This window comes from Xiphias gladius, chromosome 6 (assembly GCF_016859285.1).
Source record: "Xiphias gladius isolate SHS-SW01 ecotype Sanya breed wild chromosome 6, ASM1685928v1, whole genome shotgun sequence".
Lineage (NCBI taxonomy): Eukaryota > Metazoa > Chordata > Actinopteri > Istiophoriformes > Xiphiidae > Xiphias > Xiphias gladius.
Genome location: NC_053405.1, coordinates 17902805 through 17920772, shown reverse-complemented (window position 1 = coordinate 17920772; position 17968 = coordinate 17902805). Strand labels below are relative to the sequence as shown.

The 17968-nt window shown below is 39.2% G+C and overlaps 1 protein-coding gene across 2 annotated transcripts in view; it reads right to left on the bottom strand.

Moving 5' to 3' along the window:
• Positions 1-11420, bottom strand: part of LOC120790386 (guanine nucleotide-binding protein G(q) subunit alpha-like) — a 31707-nt gene extending 20287 nt beyond the window's left edge. For both annotated transcript variants that reach the window (XM_040127825.1, XM_040127824.1), the window contains exon 1: positions 10248-11420. In XM_040127825.1, the coding sequence (XP_039983759.1) occupies positions 10248-10383 (136 nt within the window). In that variant the 5' untranslated portion in view covers positions 10384-11420. The remainder of the gene's footprint in view (positions 1-10247) is intronic.
• Between the last annotated feature and the right edge of the window lie 6548 nt (positions 11421-17968).

Here is a 17968-nt window from a genome sequence, read left to right as displayed (position 1 = left end):
GGCTGGGAAAAAAGACAGTGGTGAGTGAAGCTCTGATATTATCAGACAAACTGACCGATTTAAAAATATTGGACTACTATCGAATACAACAGCCTTACAGGTACTATATGTAAGTATTTGCTATCGTTACATAACCAACGTTAGCAATGTTTAGCTGTTTATCTACCAGTCTAGAAGAAACGTTGCATGGTCAGCATCAAATTTAATTTCTTTACTTGCCAAGAGTTGTCTCTAGTGATGGAAAGCAACACCAATGTTAACTCTTGTTCTGCTTCTGTTTCTATCACTTCTTTTCTTTGCTGCTGAACGTGGTTTCTTGCCCTCCGAGCAGTGCTACTTCTTCATCCCCTCATGATGGGCTGAGGCCAGACTGGCCACCACAGTGACTCACGATCGCCTCTTGAAGTTTAAATTGTTATTACGAGACGGGATGGGCCGGGGCTGGCTGGTTAGCATGCTAACCTCAGTAGATATGTCTGAAACACAATACATGAACGTCTTTGAAATAATGTCAAAACTGTTATTTTGGTATATTCTGTTGATCATTTTAGTTGTATGTATTAAACTTAAATTCATATAGTACATTTAAATTAAAATCTTTAAATTAATATTAGATTTTTGATATGATATGATATTAAACATGCAATTAGTAGTTTGAGGTTCTGTTGTATTGATCTGCATTCTACTGTCAGGAGTTCCTGAACTACATTATGTTGTAAGGTGCTCCTTTAATTTTGTCCCATCTGCGTATCCTTTGCAATATACTAATTAAATCCAATATACAACACTAAAAACTTGATTATATATGCCTTTACAGGCAGGCATTTATTGCACAGCTCTTGTATTGTGTTGCAGGCTTCTCATTTTTGGCCATCCATTTCACCAGGTGACAAAAGGGCTGTTTGTTTATAACAATTTGTAGCAGGCGAGTTGCAGGAGAAAAATCACACACCTGAGCAAATGCTGACATGAGTCTGTTAAAAATGATACATTTATTTTGGAACTATAAAATATCCTAAAAATTTACAAATTTCTGGCCCATCTATAGAAGAAATCAATGGACTAGTTGGCACCAGGCTCCGACATTAACACCTACCAAGCCAAGCTATTCCTCCAACTAACAATCCATGTTATATCATTTAAAGATACATCTTCATCTACTCACTTTTCACACACCCTCTTAATAATAGGGCGACTGGAGGGAATGGGTGGGAGGGATGAGGACCCGAGTCTCTCCTGTGATGCATTTGGATGTCTTAAATGTGTCTGCATGGAGCACATGGACTGTAAGAGCACATCTAGATCTATGCTGAGAGAAACAATGATGAAAGAGACTGGGGGGGGGGGGCAAGCCCAGGATCTCTATTCTAGTTTTGAGAAAATTCCTGGCATACTTTTCCTTCTAAAGGACTTATATGTCAATTTAATCATTTTGCCTATTTTGGCTCCCATTTAATCAAAATGCTTGTCTTACTGCAACAGCAGTATTTCCCACTGGACACAGGTTTTGCAGTTCGCAGTCCCTCAACTAATTGTGATCCTTCTTCAATCTCACTTCCCTCTTTCTAGTCCAAGACTTAGTTGGGAACTTGCCCGCCACCAATGTGTTGCTGAATAAACATACCAAAAGGACAGTGAAGTTTTTGTCTTTTTAAGTATTCAGACCTGGTTGATTTTCATATGCACATGTGTACAAACACAAATACACACAGGCACTCAACTGATAAAACAAATGCTACAACTTATAGAAATAATCATTTATAAGCCATAAAGATCAGGTGATTAGCAGTCAACAAACTGAAACTGACTGGTAAACTGGTACATTCAACAATTTAACCCTTTTCATAACTGTACCAGTCATCTACTTTTTATTAAAAATATTCCACATTTGCTCTTCCGTAGACCTCAGAAATGGATCAAGATATTAATATAATATGAAAAGGTTTTAATGGGGCCATACGTGTCGGTAATAACAAACCAGACAGGCAGTGACATGAGAAGTACTAGGCAGTCTTTCACAGGCCCTGACTGCCACATAACTGCTGAAACTCTGGGTGTGTCAACATCAGTTTGCTCGACCAACAGAGCCGCCAGACAAACAGTGCAGAACTACAAACACCTACCTGCCTTGCCTTCGTACCACACTGTGAAACTCAATTTTTCATCTACAAAGCACGGGAGCTTAGGATTGCATATCTATACTTCTAAAAAACAGAAATAGTTGGGATGGCTGACACAGCACAGGTATAGTTACACGAAATACACAAAGTGAAATAACAAGTATTTAATTTATTTCAGAGCAAGGATGGATCATATGCTCTATTCTGTCTATGACATTATGGTATAGTCTCTCTCAATACCAATGGGGCATACAAATTAGTTAACAGTTACAAAACCTAAACTATTCACTTTAGATTGAAATTATACAGTGAAAATGAGCAAATCCTAAAATTTGAGCTGCTGAAAACAAGTAAATGTTTGGTATTTTTAACCTAATAAATGACTTATTAATTATCACTGATTCCTTTTATTTGAATCAACTTATTAAACTAATAATTTCCTCAATACACTGGATGACAACTATAATCATCTGATGTCCACTGCTATAAATGCAATGTTAGACCACTGATGGCTGGCAATGCTTCCTGTTGACAGGAAGAAGGTGCCACACAATTCATAATGGGTCAAGACACAATTTACTGCAAGGTGGAACAAAGCATAAACTATTTGAATATAAACCAATATGAATTGGGATAAAATAACTGGCAGTTAGTTGGTATGGTCACATCAGAGACCCAGGTCAGGTTGTATGAGTCTAGCAAATTTGAGATTTCTGGGATATAATCTCACGTGGGGGATGATTAGCATTGTCAACCTTGGCTAAGATTCAGTCAGAGCTGGTAGACATACAACTGTGGGAATAAGAATACAGGAAGTCATCTGCCAACTCTGCCTTCGGGGTTGCTATTGTGCCTATGAGGATAGCTTGGACACTACAGGGCTGTTCTATGATGGCCCACAATACTGCTGCACATACGCACACTCTCACAAATCTCTTTTGGGTCATTTTAATTGTGTGTGTGTGGGCTGTTCATCTGTATTGTCTGAAATTTTGTTATTTTTACAGAACCCAGCCATGAATGCCGTTACCTTGACAGCAGCTAACAGGGATCCAAATAAATATGGCTAACACTGGGCTTATCTGCTTGGCTTACTGTAAGACTTGCTAAGAGAAACCATAATAGGCGTAGGTAGGATCCATGCATGAGACATCCTTGGGTGTTGCCAAAAAACAAACACTCATTAACCCAGATACTACCAACCTGTTTGAGCGGTGTGCACATTTACAGATGAAGTGTGCGCTCAGTGTGTGTTCAGTGTATGTGTGTGTATGTGTGTTCAGTGTATGTGTGTATGTGTGTGTATGTGCGCCATATCCTGACTCCCATTTCAATTATGAGCTCAGCTAAATATCCTGTGCTGCTTAGTGCCTTAGCTCGTTCAGGTGTACAGAATGTGCTCCTGATGTCGTGGATTTGAATTTGGCTCATAACCGCTGCTAGGTGCTCTCTTTCTCTGACGTTCCTCATAGGGAGCTTTCACATGAAAAACGCTGTGTTTAATGCCCAGACAGGCCGCAAGTACACGTGAGAAGAAATGAATCCAGGTAACCATTTTTGAAAAGGTGAATGACAGAACTAGATCATGGTTTAACCTATTTTAATTCTAGGCTTTAAATTTTTAAACACTCCCTCCTTAACAATGTATACCACACGAAAAGTTTTTTTCTATGCACTTAATGAACCAAAAAAGCATAAAATATTCTGAAAGCTGTGCTGTTTTTTTAAAAAATTACTCAAAAGTGTTGTATGTTTATCTTGAATTTTTAGCATAAACTTTCATGCAAATGAAGCAAACGGTATTGATCTGACTGTCGTAACAGAGCAGAACCTTACGGGGTTAAACCCGTTTTGTTATTGTTATATTGAAGTGTCTGTACTGAATACTTTTTATATCAAAAATGGACCATGTGACAACTTGTATGTGAAGGGGGGTTGCTCATACCCACAGTTGAGCCCACAGTTAATTATCACCCGACTGCGGTTCTCCTCAGCTCGACTGCGCTTTGTAGCATTTTTCAACTCATTGTTCAGCTGTCTGGCTTGCAACTTCCCTGTTTTTGGTTCAGTCTTACTGCCCTCATACTGTCAAACCCCACTGTACCCCGCCTGCTCGAAACCAAACAGCAGACAGCCGAAGGTAGCGACTGTGTGGTGATCATAGTGGAGCATTTAGCAGCTAAAAAACACAGAATTTTCCTCTCTGGCGTTAGGAGACCAAACACAGAGCTAGAAGAGAGGGGATATTGGAGTTACATTCGCAAGCTTGATTGCAAATGAATGATAAAGTTGTTTCCCATCTGCCTGGACCTGTAAATAGGCAACTGTTTGCTAGTAAGTTCATCATATTAACTCCTGAAGGTTATAATATGTCAGTGCTGTGTTCCATACATGCTGGAATTCAAAAAAATTTGCTGGAATTTAAAATCTTTTGTAATCTCCATTAACTCTGAACTGATAATTTCAGGAATAATTTCTATGATAAGGATGCTGTTTATTGGATGATTTATCTGTAAGCTGTCAAGCAACTAGATGATGACCAGAATGTCAGCCCTCAACATGGTTAAGAATTAGCATGTGTGTGCACGAATTAAAGAGTAAAAAATGGCAATGGATGTGTTATTTCAGCAACGCACTTCCAGTATTGTTTGAACATGTGAAAAAAAGTATGTCAAAAATATTGATTTTGGAGTCACAAGCTCTCACTGGGCTCCAGATGTAGCCCACAGAATAACTCACTGAATCCATTGCAACATTATACTTCCTGTTTACATCCTCCAAAGCATCATGGGAGCTGTAGTTCCAAAACTTGAGCATGACTTCAACCCAAACAGAAGCAAGTCGCATAATAATGAGAGTCACAAATGCATTAATTTTAACTTTTTTTCATGTTGTACTGTTAACATTCTTTTTTATAGTACTAAACGAAGGATTTTTTTGTGTGAGTTTGTATTATTTAATGTAAGAACCACAAATGATCAATACAATGTGTTTATGAGATGATTCAAATGTTCTTGATTTTTAAAAAAAAAAACAGGTTTTACAATGTGAATAAACTTCCACAGCAGAAAAAAGGCACATTTGTGCAACATTGCATTAGTACACGTTTTACAGGGTTTTCCATCCATATGACTGACTTAACCTTCAGTCAACAGTGGATCCACATAGAAAAGTGTCTCACTGTCTCAAGTCAATGTTTTTACACTGCCACAATACGTAACATACTCTGACACTATCCGACTTCTCATTATGAAAAGGTAATTTAACATTATGAAATATTTATTTAGTTATTACAACATACCAGATTAATTTGTCTAAACAAAACAAAAACTTCTCTCATCGATATGTAGTTAAGTTTCTTTTTATAATAGAATAAGTTGGTACCACATAGTCCTGAGAAAAATATAACGCAAGTACTTGAGAATATTTTGATCAAATTCAAGATCAAGGGGAAACTGCACAGGAAGCTAACTCATAATCAGATCCCCTGCATACTTTAGTGTTGTAACATTTAACATTAGCAGTGTAACACAATTGCACTTATAAAGACAGTCATTCCAGCATTTTTTTTTTTTTTTTTTTTTTTTTGGTACAAATGCTCCTATATTGCAGAAGAAAGCTGACAAACTGGTGCTGCTACTGTGGCTCCCTGAGCTCCGGCTGTACACATTTAATTACTTGTGACTTTCATTAGCTACAGAGCAGGAGACAAAGCACTCCTCTGACCCCAGCTCTTCCTCAGCCTGCATGTCTACCATACATTAGTTAACCACACCACTGAGGAAAGCAAGCCTGTTGCTGATAAACAGCTGGAGTAATTGCCTGCGCTTAAAAGATCAGACAAAACCACCAATGCTCCTTATTAAACTAAGTTTAAATAAAAGGTTTTGAAGTTCATATGCAATTTAGAACAGTGAAATTGAAAAATGTGAGTGAGAGCAATACCAAGCCTGAATATTTCAAGCTGAAAACTGATATATTTAGTTACAGGTACAGTGTTTCAAAAAATTTGGGTTATAAGGGCTGAAAAGGGATATCTTCCAAATCTATCTCTTTCAATGAGTCACCATGCCAGCATGTCATCTGTGAGCAGGAAAAGCATGACAATAACAATATGTTTCACCGCCAACAACACTTTTATATATCTAATCAGTGTTTGGCAATATGTTGGCGAACTGAACCAACAGATGCCTTTTGTGTGTTGCTAACCATGAACACATGAGCAAGGCCAAAAGACTTGGGGACTTTAATTGTAAAAGTGGAGAAGCAGTGTGTCGACACAGAGACGTCATAGTACACATAAAAATAACAATAAATTCCAAATAGTTTGATGTCTGTTATTTTATATTTATTACACAGCTTGACAAAGATATATCTGGTCAACTCTACTCAAAACAGACAATGACTGATTCACATTTTTTTAACTAAAAAAAATGACAGAAATTGGTGGTTAGCAACATTCAAAAGCCACTCTGACTGATTCACCAGCCAAATATGATTAGTCTCAAATAGCAATATTGGTATCAGCCTCAAAAATCCGGTATCCGTCCAACCGTAGCTGTATCTAACCAGCTTTATCTAACAACCCTTCTAATCATATAATAAATGGTTTCCTAGTCTTTTATGAAGTAAACTGAATATCTTTGGGTTTTGGACTTTCAGACAAAACAGACCAAAGCCCATTGGCTTTGGTAAGTTATGATTGGCATTTTTCACCCTCCTCTGACATTTTATAGACCAAACAATTAATCAAGAAACTAATTAACAGATTAATCAAATATGAAAACAATCCTTAGTTGCATCCCTAGATTTGATACACTTTTGTTCACCCTAAACCGTACATAGTTACCGGAGCCAGATTACAAATCCGATCTGACATCGGTCTTTGTTTTCCCAGGCAAAATATAAATCGTGGTTGGTCTTACTCCAGTCCAGACAGTAAAGGTAATGCACATGCTGTTTGGTAAAGCTAAAACATTCCACAAGAACAACACCTTGGGCAATCTGGCAGTTTAATTACAACAACAACAGCCTAGCTAGATAGCTAGCAACTATCCATTAACTAACACCAACACACTGATGAAATGCATTTATGAATTACAAGTGAGGCAAGTGTTTTGATCGTCTTCACAAGCCAGCATCAGATAAACACATCAATTTTATTGCATAGTCTGTATGACGATAAGTTTTTAAATCTCTGGAACCACTTTATTCCTGTAACTTTACTGAGAGAGGGAGACTGACGGCTATTTTCTGCCTATTTCTGCTTCCACATTCCACTAACTGATGTAGTTAACGTTGCATCTTGCACATGCATTTTGGACAGATGGATGGATTTACACTTTTTGCTGAAAGTACCTTTCAAGCTTTCCAATTGACCCAAAAGCATGAAGTGTCAATAGGGTTACAGACCGGTTACGGAGATCTTGCCTTGGGCTATCCCACCTCCAGACTAACTCCACTGGCATCCAATTGACTATTTTTTGTGGATAGAGGGTTTCTCAATGGATCTTCTGGAAAGCTACTGTACTCTGATCATATTCTAAGATAAAGAGCCATCCACTAGTCTACTTAATAATAAAATTTGATCATCTTGTATTAATGACACTAAAGCTATAACAATGATTATTCTCGCAGCATTAATGAGTACAGCTCCCCTGAGGTTCTGGTAGCGATACTACAACCCATAAGTAGGAACTGTTTGAGAACAGAGACAAGAAAACAGTTATTTCTTAGGAGCTGCCATTTCTTTCCGTGACGGAAGCTGATAAAGCTATAGGTGAGAGCATCCTTAAAATCCGACGTGTGAATTCACTCACATGTGAAGACACAAACCACAGAGTAGCTGAAATGTCCTTTAGCACAATACTGAACCCCTGCCAGTTCTAGTGATGCGTAGCTAAACCCAAGTTTGAGTTTACTGTAGTGTAGAACAGGCTTTTCTGTCATTTATAATATTACATTAAAAATGCTCAATGGTTGTGCTACTCTTCCTTAAACATGTAAAATAGTCTGTGGATGGCACAGCCTATTATCTGGAGAACAGTTATTTCCCAGAGCAGGCCACCTCAGTGGAGGCCTTTTCTAGACCAAACACTGTCTCCTTTGTTTTTAGATTTAATTAAAACCAACTCTTGTTCATAATTAAAGCCAAGTTTCACAGGCAGATAAAAACACAGCAATGTAGAAGATGACTAAACAAAAGGTGTGAATACGAGGGAACTGCTGATGGCTGGTTGTGAAAAGCTTTTCTTAAACAAAGTCATACTTGATAATTTATATAATTTAGAATAAGATAGATGGTTTTTACTCACTACTTATAAATAAATAAATAAATAAATAAATAAATATACATATACACACACACACACACACACACACACACACACACACACACACACACACACACACAAACACACACACACATGCATACATACATACATATACACACATATATATAAAAATCACTTTTAAATCTAGAGGATATCCACATTTATTTCTATTACCTTTAACAAAAGTCTTCATTTGCAACAAGAGACGTGTCTCTTATCTATATAAAAACACTTTCTATTTGTGTATTGTGAGTTGTAGCATAGACACAACATAATCAAAATGAAGCCTGGGTAACTATCACTAACATAGGCTGAGAGGCTGACATAAAGACAAATCCCCTCAACCATCAAAGCAACACAGACACATAGTGAGAGCCATCAGGTAGTGAAGTCTCCTGCCTCTGTCATCTTATGATTGATCATCTAACTTATTTATAAGTTTTTCATCTACCTCACAGTCAATGTCAAAGGGCCACAGGTAAAAGTGAAGCAAGAACACGCCCAAAACGGTGACACAAGCTGTGATCTAATTATTAGCTGCAGAGTTTTTCCCATTTTTTTCCTGTGAAGTTATGTGACCAAAGATGGACAACTATAGTAGCTTTGAGGAAACCCAGCACATATATAATGTTGCAAATGCAAATTTAATTCAGTCAAAAATGTATATATATATATATATATATATATATATATATATATATACACACATTTCCAGTCAAATCTTTTATAACTCCTCAATCTTTCCAATTGTTATTTAAATTAAAATAATTCAATTTTTCAGTGTTTCTGAAATTAAAGCACAGCACAAATAAACAGCTGGAGATTTAAAAAAAAAAAAAAAAATCATCGAATCTTCTTGTTGAACTAAATTTAACCTAAATTTTTTAATCATCCGGCGGCTGAACACACTCGTGGCGTTTTTTTCTGCAGTGGAAATCAAATATAGCTCAGAAAGTTTGTCCCAACATTGTTGCAGAAGCTCTCAGAAATGTGTGCAGGTTCCTTTGCTTTCACCTTCTGTCCAGTTCATCCCAAACCAGCCCCGTTGGGTTTAAGTCTCTAAGACTGTGCTGGTCTTCCATTATGTGAAGCCACTGTCTAGTTTTTTTTCTTCTGTTTCGGGTCATTATCTTGCTGTAGGATGAACCCCTGACCAACCAGTCTGACTTCCTTTGTTACTTGTCTTTTACTCACCATTCTGACAGCAACATACAGTACCACATCCTGTAGTATAGTATTGTCCTAATAAAGCATCAGAGGGTGTAGTAACACAGTTCGTTCCAACACTGGGAAAAATTGGGGTTTTCTAAAACTTTTGACCAATAGTGCATCTCAAAAAGTTTGCTAAAATCCTGGGTAAATTGCCGCTCTTAGCTCTCCCGCTACTAGCTCCCGTTAGGGTGGCTGGAAACTCCATTTGAACCACATCTTGATTTGCATATCACATCAACAGACAAATCCTGTGGTGACCAAAGTAATGCGTCTTGTGTCATTGTGGGTGCAGCGTTTTGCATGTGAAACCTGTACAATACAATCAAAATCAATAGCTTTTGCAGATGGATGGATTGTTTGTGTGTGTGTGTGTGTGTGTGTGTGTGTGTGTGTGTGTGTGTGTGTGTGTGTGTGTGTGTGTGTGTTGTGCTTGTGTTTGTGCTTGTGTGGGTGTGTGTGTGTGTGTGTGTGTGTGTGTGTGTATGTGTGTGTGTGTATATCCGAGGTTGAGATGAAGTGCAAGGGTCCAGCCATGCCAGTGTGAGACAGTATGTGAAACCTTTTAGAAACCACGCAGGCTTACCCAGCAGGAGAAGCTTCAGCTCCCTTCTTGCATCTCTCTTGTCTCGCCGGAGTTGTTTCTCGATCTCAGCGTTGATTCGCTTGGACTCCTTCGCCTCCTCACTCAGGCAACAAGCCATCATGGAGTCTAAAGTCATCACCGCATGAGCTGAAAAAGCCCGTCTGACAAGGGGCGCCGGGGTACACCTCACACAAAGTATCAAATAAATAAAACCCACTCTGAGCAACAGTCCGTTTTCAGCAAGTTACTTCCAGACGCTGGTAACCGAGCCTGACAGGCTTGCCGCTTGGTGCGGATTCTGGCCTTCCTTGTTGATGGTAAAACTGCTGTCAAGTGTCAAATATTTGACAGCTTAGTCGAAGTCTTATGTAAATCCTCAGGCTACAGGGGCTGACAGGTGATCACAGAAAATCTGCAATGCAAAATGTCTGCAAACATCTTAGATGACTAGCGACGGTACAAATAACCATTTTATTTGATGCACTTTCCAGCAGAGCTAATATTACTTTGCAAGCTAAACGCTGCTAATGTGACAAATTGATGAATTTTCAGCGTGCCAACACTTTTTAATCCCCTTCCCTCGAAGCTGGTTAGCCCGTAAGAGAAACACTCTTCAAAAATACGGTTTTTAATTTCACACTACCAACTTCGGTCCCAAAGACAGCGGGACACAACTGCTTGCCACTGCCACATTTGTTAAATCCCTCCGCTGGTTGCCCGGCCGAGCACAAGCCTAGCCGCCCCGAAACCAACACCGTACGCCCGCGCAGTGACAATGAGCGCCCGTCAAACTGTCCATCCACTGAAGGAACAGAGAGGCTGTCCCGCCGTCTGCAGCACTCGACGAACAGTACGCCCTGCAGCAACCCCAATGACACTACCGCTTTACAATCGCGCTCAGAGCAGGTATCCTCTCGCAGACCAAGGCTCCAGTGACCAGGATAGCTAAATGGACAGGCTAATTGTTAGCTGGCTAGGTTAGCTCAGCTAGCCATCCCTGGATTTGCAGCCGACTGTCTAAAAACCACAAAGCTCGGCCTGACAGAGGACCTCCATCGTATTAAACAAGAGTTCTCCAAAAGAACTCGCCGGGAACAAACCCTCAAAATGCGAAAACGTCTTACTGACAGTCAATGGACCCTTGTAGTCCGTGCATTTTACGGCTCCTGGTATTTTTTTTTTTTTTTTTTTTTTTTTTTTCCTGGTGGTAGTGATCGCTCCCCGTCACCCACTCCTTAGCCCCGGTGTGGCGCCGCTGCTTACGTCACTTGGGATATAATTGATTGACGGCGGCAGAGCGAATAAAAACGGAGCTTGTGGGCGATTGAGGCGGGCCTCCGCCGGATGGCAAACGTTCCAAGTTTGCTTGAGAGGAAGTCTTCCTATTGGAGGCGTGTCGGCGAAGGCGGCTGACATTTGACTGGACGGGCAACGCCCATCTCCTGTCAAAGACCTGCAGATCCACACGCTGTACGCTCATCCCCACTCCCAGCTGCTGCTGGATTCTCTTCGTCTTTATCGCTGCCTGCAAGAGTTTCACAAGCTCACATCTGGAACTAGTCAAACATCTGTCTGTAAGCAGCGGTGGCAGGAAACCAAGTACTTTTACTCAAGTACTATGCTTAAGTAGTCTACAGTTGTGAGGTAATTTATTTGGTTATTTCCATTTTATGATACTTTATATTTCTACCTCACTACACTTCCGGAGAAATATTGGACTTGTTACTCTGCTACATACATCTGACAGTTATAGTTACTTTTCAGATTAAGATTTAACCTAAAGAAAAATATGGTAATCGTAAAATAAAACACAGCATTAAAGAATAAATCAGTGGTTCCTAACCTTTTGGCCTGTAATCTATAACAACAAAGTGGTGTGTAGTTGTGTGTCCTTGTTGTGTTTCTGATGTCTACGAGTTGTTGTCACTTCCACCCAAGGAACATTACCCCTCTGAACTTCAAAGAGTGTGTCAATAGGATAAGTAAAGTGTCATGTTTTCTTGCAAACCTGGTATAACAAAACAGAGAGTCTCCTATTTACTTGGTAACATGACACATACAATGCAAGCTCAAGTCAAAGAAACACTGTACCCATTACAAATTTAACAGCTGCTTTCCTTTTTTACAGAAGGTCATGACCCAGAGTCATGTAGCACCTGGGCAGCTGTGTAACCTCAATTATAATCAGCTCAACACCTATAACCTTGTTCTGGTTTCGATTATTTGTCAATATATTTGTCTTTTCCATGTTCTGGTCCACATACAGTAGAACGTTTGTGGAAGAAGTATTTAGTAATACCACAGTGTAAAACTACTCTGTTAAAACTGAAAGTCCTGCTTTGGAAATGTTTCTTGAGTGAAAGTACAGATCCAGCAAGGTGGCTGGGGGGGGTTCAGTGCCACCCCAAAATTTCTGGCCTCTCTGTGTGGCAGTTTGGGTTTCTTACCAAGTTATTCTTACTATTGTGTTTGTATGGATATATCAAAGCTGGGACAAAAATCAGGATGCAGTAAAAAAATAAATAAAGAAAAAAAGAATAAATAGTTAGCGACCTTCCTGCAAGACTCAGCCCCATCCTGGGCTCCTTATTTCAAAAATCTTTCACTACTTTATATACTGTTGGAGAATTTAATCTGTAAGATTGTGTCATATTTTGTGCATAAAATCATAATCTCCAACTACTAACATCTGACAAATAAATGTAGGGGAGTAGAAGGTATACAGTATTTCCCTCAGAAATGCGGAGAAGCATAAGTATGAAGCAGCCGAAAATGGAAATAATCAAGTGCAATTACTTCAAAACTGTGCCGAAGTACAATACTTGAGTAAATATACTTATCTACCTTGCACCACCACAGTCGAGTAAATATTTCAATCATCTGGGACCAGGGGTTTCCCACTTTGCTACTGCCCTGAGAATGAGGCGGAGGATGGTGATGATGACAGAAGTGAAAGGAGAAATATTTCTGAGGCGTTCACTGCCATCATCATCCCAGCTGTAACAACAACATTACAACTCTGTCACTCTGTTCCTAAATTCTTTTATGTGAAGGAGCTGGCAGGCTGTGTTGTTGAGCCAAGTGACATCTTGTGGACATGCAATGTAGTCGCAAGAAAATTCTAACCCAAGTGTCAAAAATTTTAATTTAAATGAATTCCTCGAGGCTCAAATCACATTCAAATCCTCATTCATATACATTTACTTAAATCAGTAGAGTACATTAGTCTTTGGGGCGTGGCTGCGGCTACTACTAGAGGTAATAATCAAGTTCCCTCAAAACTTCAATCATTAGATTGAAGGAAAAATAAAAAGATTAAAGTTGGCTAACGTGGCTTGTAGTTTCTTGCAGTTTTCCAGTTTGACCTGCAGAAACGCAAATGCCAAAGACACATAATGTAACCTGGAAGAACGAAGTGCTTCAGATTTCAGTAAAGTCATAGTTGGTATGTTTGGTATGATCATGAAAATCTTCAGATGTGACTCAGGAGATTACAGCCTGACCTGCTTGCCCACATCTCACTGGGCTGCAATTTATGCCGCAAGCCTCCGCCCACAGAGGTGACTGGCGACTTTATTCAGTCACTTTGAACTATCTGCCACATCATTCCACAAGCAAACTATATTTTCTGCTTGACATTTTAAGGTGAGGATCATTTTCCCACAAAAATCTTGTTTGAACGATTGTGTTTAAATGCATATAGCAGAACAACATTTTGCATTATCCATGCATGTTCATTTGTTGTTTGAAGTGATGTTAACATGAAAGGAAACTCCATCATCTCCACTATGCCCTGGTATCTGAGGGCTGTTGTCAGATTAATTATTGATCATCCCATTTCCCACACCAGCCAGCGACAGGGAACAAAGTCTCCTCGCGCTCTTCTTCCTCCTGGTGTCTCTGCTTCTGCGGATTCATCTTGACATATTGTCATTAAACACAATTCTGATGCAATTTTGATTTCATAGAAATGGAAAAAGATCGAAAAAAACATTTGTTAAAAAAAAAGGGATGTATTGGGATTGAGTTACTAAAAAATACTACTAACTAATACTGTAATAACTTTTCATTCCTCAAAAAGGAGCATGCTTGTGTATTAAAAATTTTGTGTATATTTGTGTATTGCTCTGAACACAGCAAAACAACACGCACATAAAATGGGAAACACATAAAATCATATATATAAATGTATTTCAAGTTACGCTTGTGTTGTACTGTTTATAAATAAACATAGTATATGATGTTCTCAACAGAAACACTAGGGATATGTTCACTACGCTTACAGTATGTGTCCTTTGTGCAGCTGATGCTCATGTAACTTGTATTGTTGTAAAACTATATGTATCTCAAATATCAAACACACACAAAAATTCCACATTAGCTGCAAAAACACGTGACAAATATGTAAAGGGGGGCCCATTTACAAGAATAACACCTCTGTAGAATAGGCTTCATCATGTGAAATGCAATAATTACACAGCACACGTGGGTTTGTATTAAACCTTTATGCACGTACAGCACAATATAACTAACGAGACCCCTTCATACACACCTCTCGTGCTCTTTCACCTCACCTTGTTCCCATGGCAATGCAGAGCTCAGGTGATCTCATCATCTGAGACCGCGAAAGCCTGGGCAAACCTGTTCGGCTGGTTGAGACAAAACATTGGCATCCACACAGCAGCCAAGGAGAAGGAGTTAGAAAATACCTGTTGTAAGACTACACTCCGAAAACCGGACAAACTGCCGCACTATGAAAAATGATTTTTCTACCACCACATTCTGCCATGTGAATCTTATTTACACTCACTGCTGCCCGCATTTTTTTTCTTGTATTATTATATTTTCCATGGGCTGATGAAAGTTTAATGTTTTGCATTGAGATCGACTATAATACAGATTCCAAATAAATACGGTAAGGACAAAAAAAAAAAAAAATCAATTTCATAAGAAAAATTACAAGCGGAAATCTTTGTTGGACTTTCGTGATCAATGATAAATAATAATGCAGGAAAGCTTTATGTGTGTCCGTGATTTCTCCCGAGCTCAGAGGAGACATGAACCCAGGAGCCGAAACTTTATCCGCGGCGCAGCGCACTCGTTTATCCTGCTCAAAGCCAGCTCAATTTAGGACAGTCACCTTCCGGTAAAAGCCTTTCAAAATAATGCTGCTTTCTGACCGGTTGGCCGTAGCCCCACACAAAACAACGACGTATATTAAACACAAAAGTCAGACTATTTGAATGAGATGATCTCTGTTTTAAACAAGAAATGTACATACATGTTTTATTAATTATGAGTGCTTTTAGGAGACCTTTTAATGAGTTGTATTCCATTAATCCCATGATCACTTAATCCATTCCAAGTAAAAAATGTTTTTGCCATCTTTGTAGTGATGGCTATTTTTTTTCTTTATTACTTTTTCCCCCTTTCTTTTTTATATTGACTTATGTAAAGATATACCTCAGTTACATACACACAGACATACACAGAACTGACTAAGATACCACATGCAAAAAAAAAAACAAAAACAAAAAACAAAACAAAAGGACATCGCAAAACAACAACAATAAATATAATAAAATCAACAGTTAGTATTTGATATTCAATTTATTACACATTTTGTAATAACATCTAACTATGTCCCCTGAGCTCCAATGATTGTTCCAGGATACATTATTTGAAATTTAGTTACAAACCAACATTACACTCAGCATCTTTGTGGCTATTAAGTTAGAAATAAATCCATGTCCCATAGACAAAATACATGTATTGTTGACAGTTTTGCAAATCTGAATGTGCCAGTGCCAGTATAGTAGCATTTACTGTACTTTTCACGTTTCAAATTTATTATATCAGGATAAACTCCTTGAGATGTATCATTTTGTTTTCAAGGGGGTCCCAAAACAAGAACTCACAAAACTGCACTTTTCATCTACAAGGTGTCAAACATTAAAAGCAACATCAACAAGGTCTCAGATGGTGCAAAGTCCTGCAATATTCAACCACAGACATAAGCTATTATATTACGTTTGCTGTCAACATATGCACGAGTTTTTGCTGCACTTACAGCATATCATGCAGGACGTGTATGACTCATGACCAGTTTATGTACTTTGGATCACTTTACCTGAGGAGTGGTCAATATCAACAGTGAATCCCATACTGTAGGGCAGAACAATGCTGCGGCACTGAACTGTATGCATTCAACTTCTTAGGCATGCTGCACCTTTGATCACAATACAGCCGATTATATCACAGTAACAATAGGTGTTGATAAGAAGATTTACTACATGTGATTTGATCCAAAAGTCTAAAAGTGGTTTGAAAAAGCTGTAGAAGCAGCTCAAAGCTGTAATAGATGTGTCTTAGGTGTAACAAATAAGGGTATGTGCAGTACTGTACAATACAAAGGAAAATTACATTTTAGATAGTGTTGGGTTGATATGAAAATAGCAATTTTTGATTTAAGAAAATGAAATGAAAGTAGCCTTATTCTAAATAGTGTGTATGTTCCCTTTCAAATAATTGTTTTTTTTTAATTGTGCTTTTATTCTGTGGTGGAAGTCGCTGGATGCTTTCCTTTGTTAAAAGTAGCAGTAACACAACATAAAAATGCTCCGTTACAAGTTTTAGTAATTTATTCAAAATATTACTTAAGGAAAAGTATGTAATTACTGTATTCAAAATGTACATTAACTATCAAAAGAGTAAGTACTCATTAAGCAGAAAATGGGTGAGAGTTTTATTAGTATGCTTTATACTAGTGGATTATTATCATTAATTCTTTAATGTGTAAGCAGCATTTTAATGTTGTTGCCTGTCAGAGAAGGAGGGGGTATTTATTATATATACCTTCGGGTTTGTGCATTACACAACGTCCTGTTATATTTCACCATTTAATGACTGAATCTGTGATGTTTTAATCGTCCCAGGACGTTGTAAAATAGCGACAAGACGCTCTTACTTTCTAGGCACAGCCGCCTGACTTCCGACGCTGCTGTGGCAGTTTTCCGCTCCCTTGCCGCAGCGTCGCCCAGAGCGCATTCCAGTTAGCGAGTGTTTGCAGCGGACTATATAGGCTGCACATTCCTCTGTAGGCGCGGTGGACTTCCCCGAGCTACTGGTCGGTTCGCTGTGAGCCTGGGGGGGGGGGAAATATAAAGAAAGAAAAGCAAAGGAAAAAAAACAAAAAACAAAAAGAGAAAGAAACTCCGTATCGGTGTGACCTAGTGACGCTGTTCGTGCGCTTCAGCCGCAGCAGCTGCGGACGGACGACGCGGTGAGAAATGGACCGTGGGAGGCTGTCAGCGTCTGTACCTGCTGGTTCCCAGGGACTGTGACGGACCGACTGGAGGTAAGGAGCTGCGAGCGTTTTCCGATTGTAACTCACAGACCTACATTAACACAGCAGCCTCAGCCGATGAGAAATGACTCGACCGGGTTCTGGGCGCCGCGGGCTTCGTGCCGGCGACCGGCGGAGCTCCTGCCCCACTGTGAGAGTGTGAAGCGGCATTTAAAGCTCGGGGCAGCTGGTATGTTTTTAGCTCCGAAGAAGACTTTGCGGGCGACCAGGGTCGCGTTAGAATAAAATCCCGACTAAAATCAAAGGGGCATCAAGTGGACACTGCATGGCAGCTCGACAACGAGTCTATTGTCAGTGCTCATCGGCTCATCGCAGCTGATTATTCATTAACAGTTTCATTGCAGTGGTTTTGGCC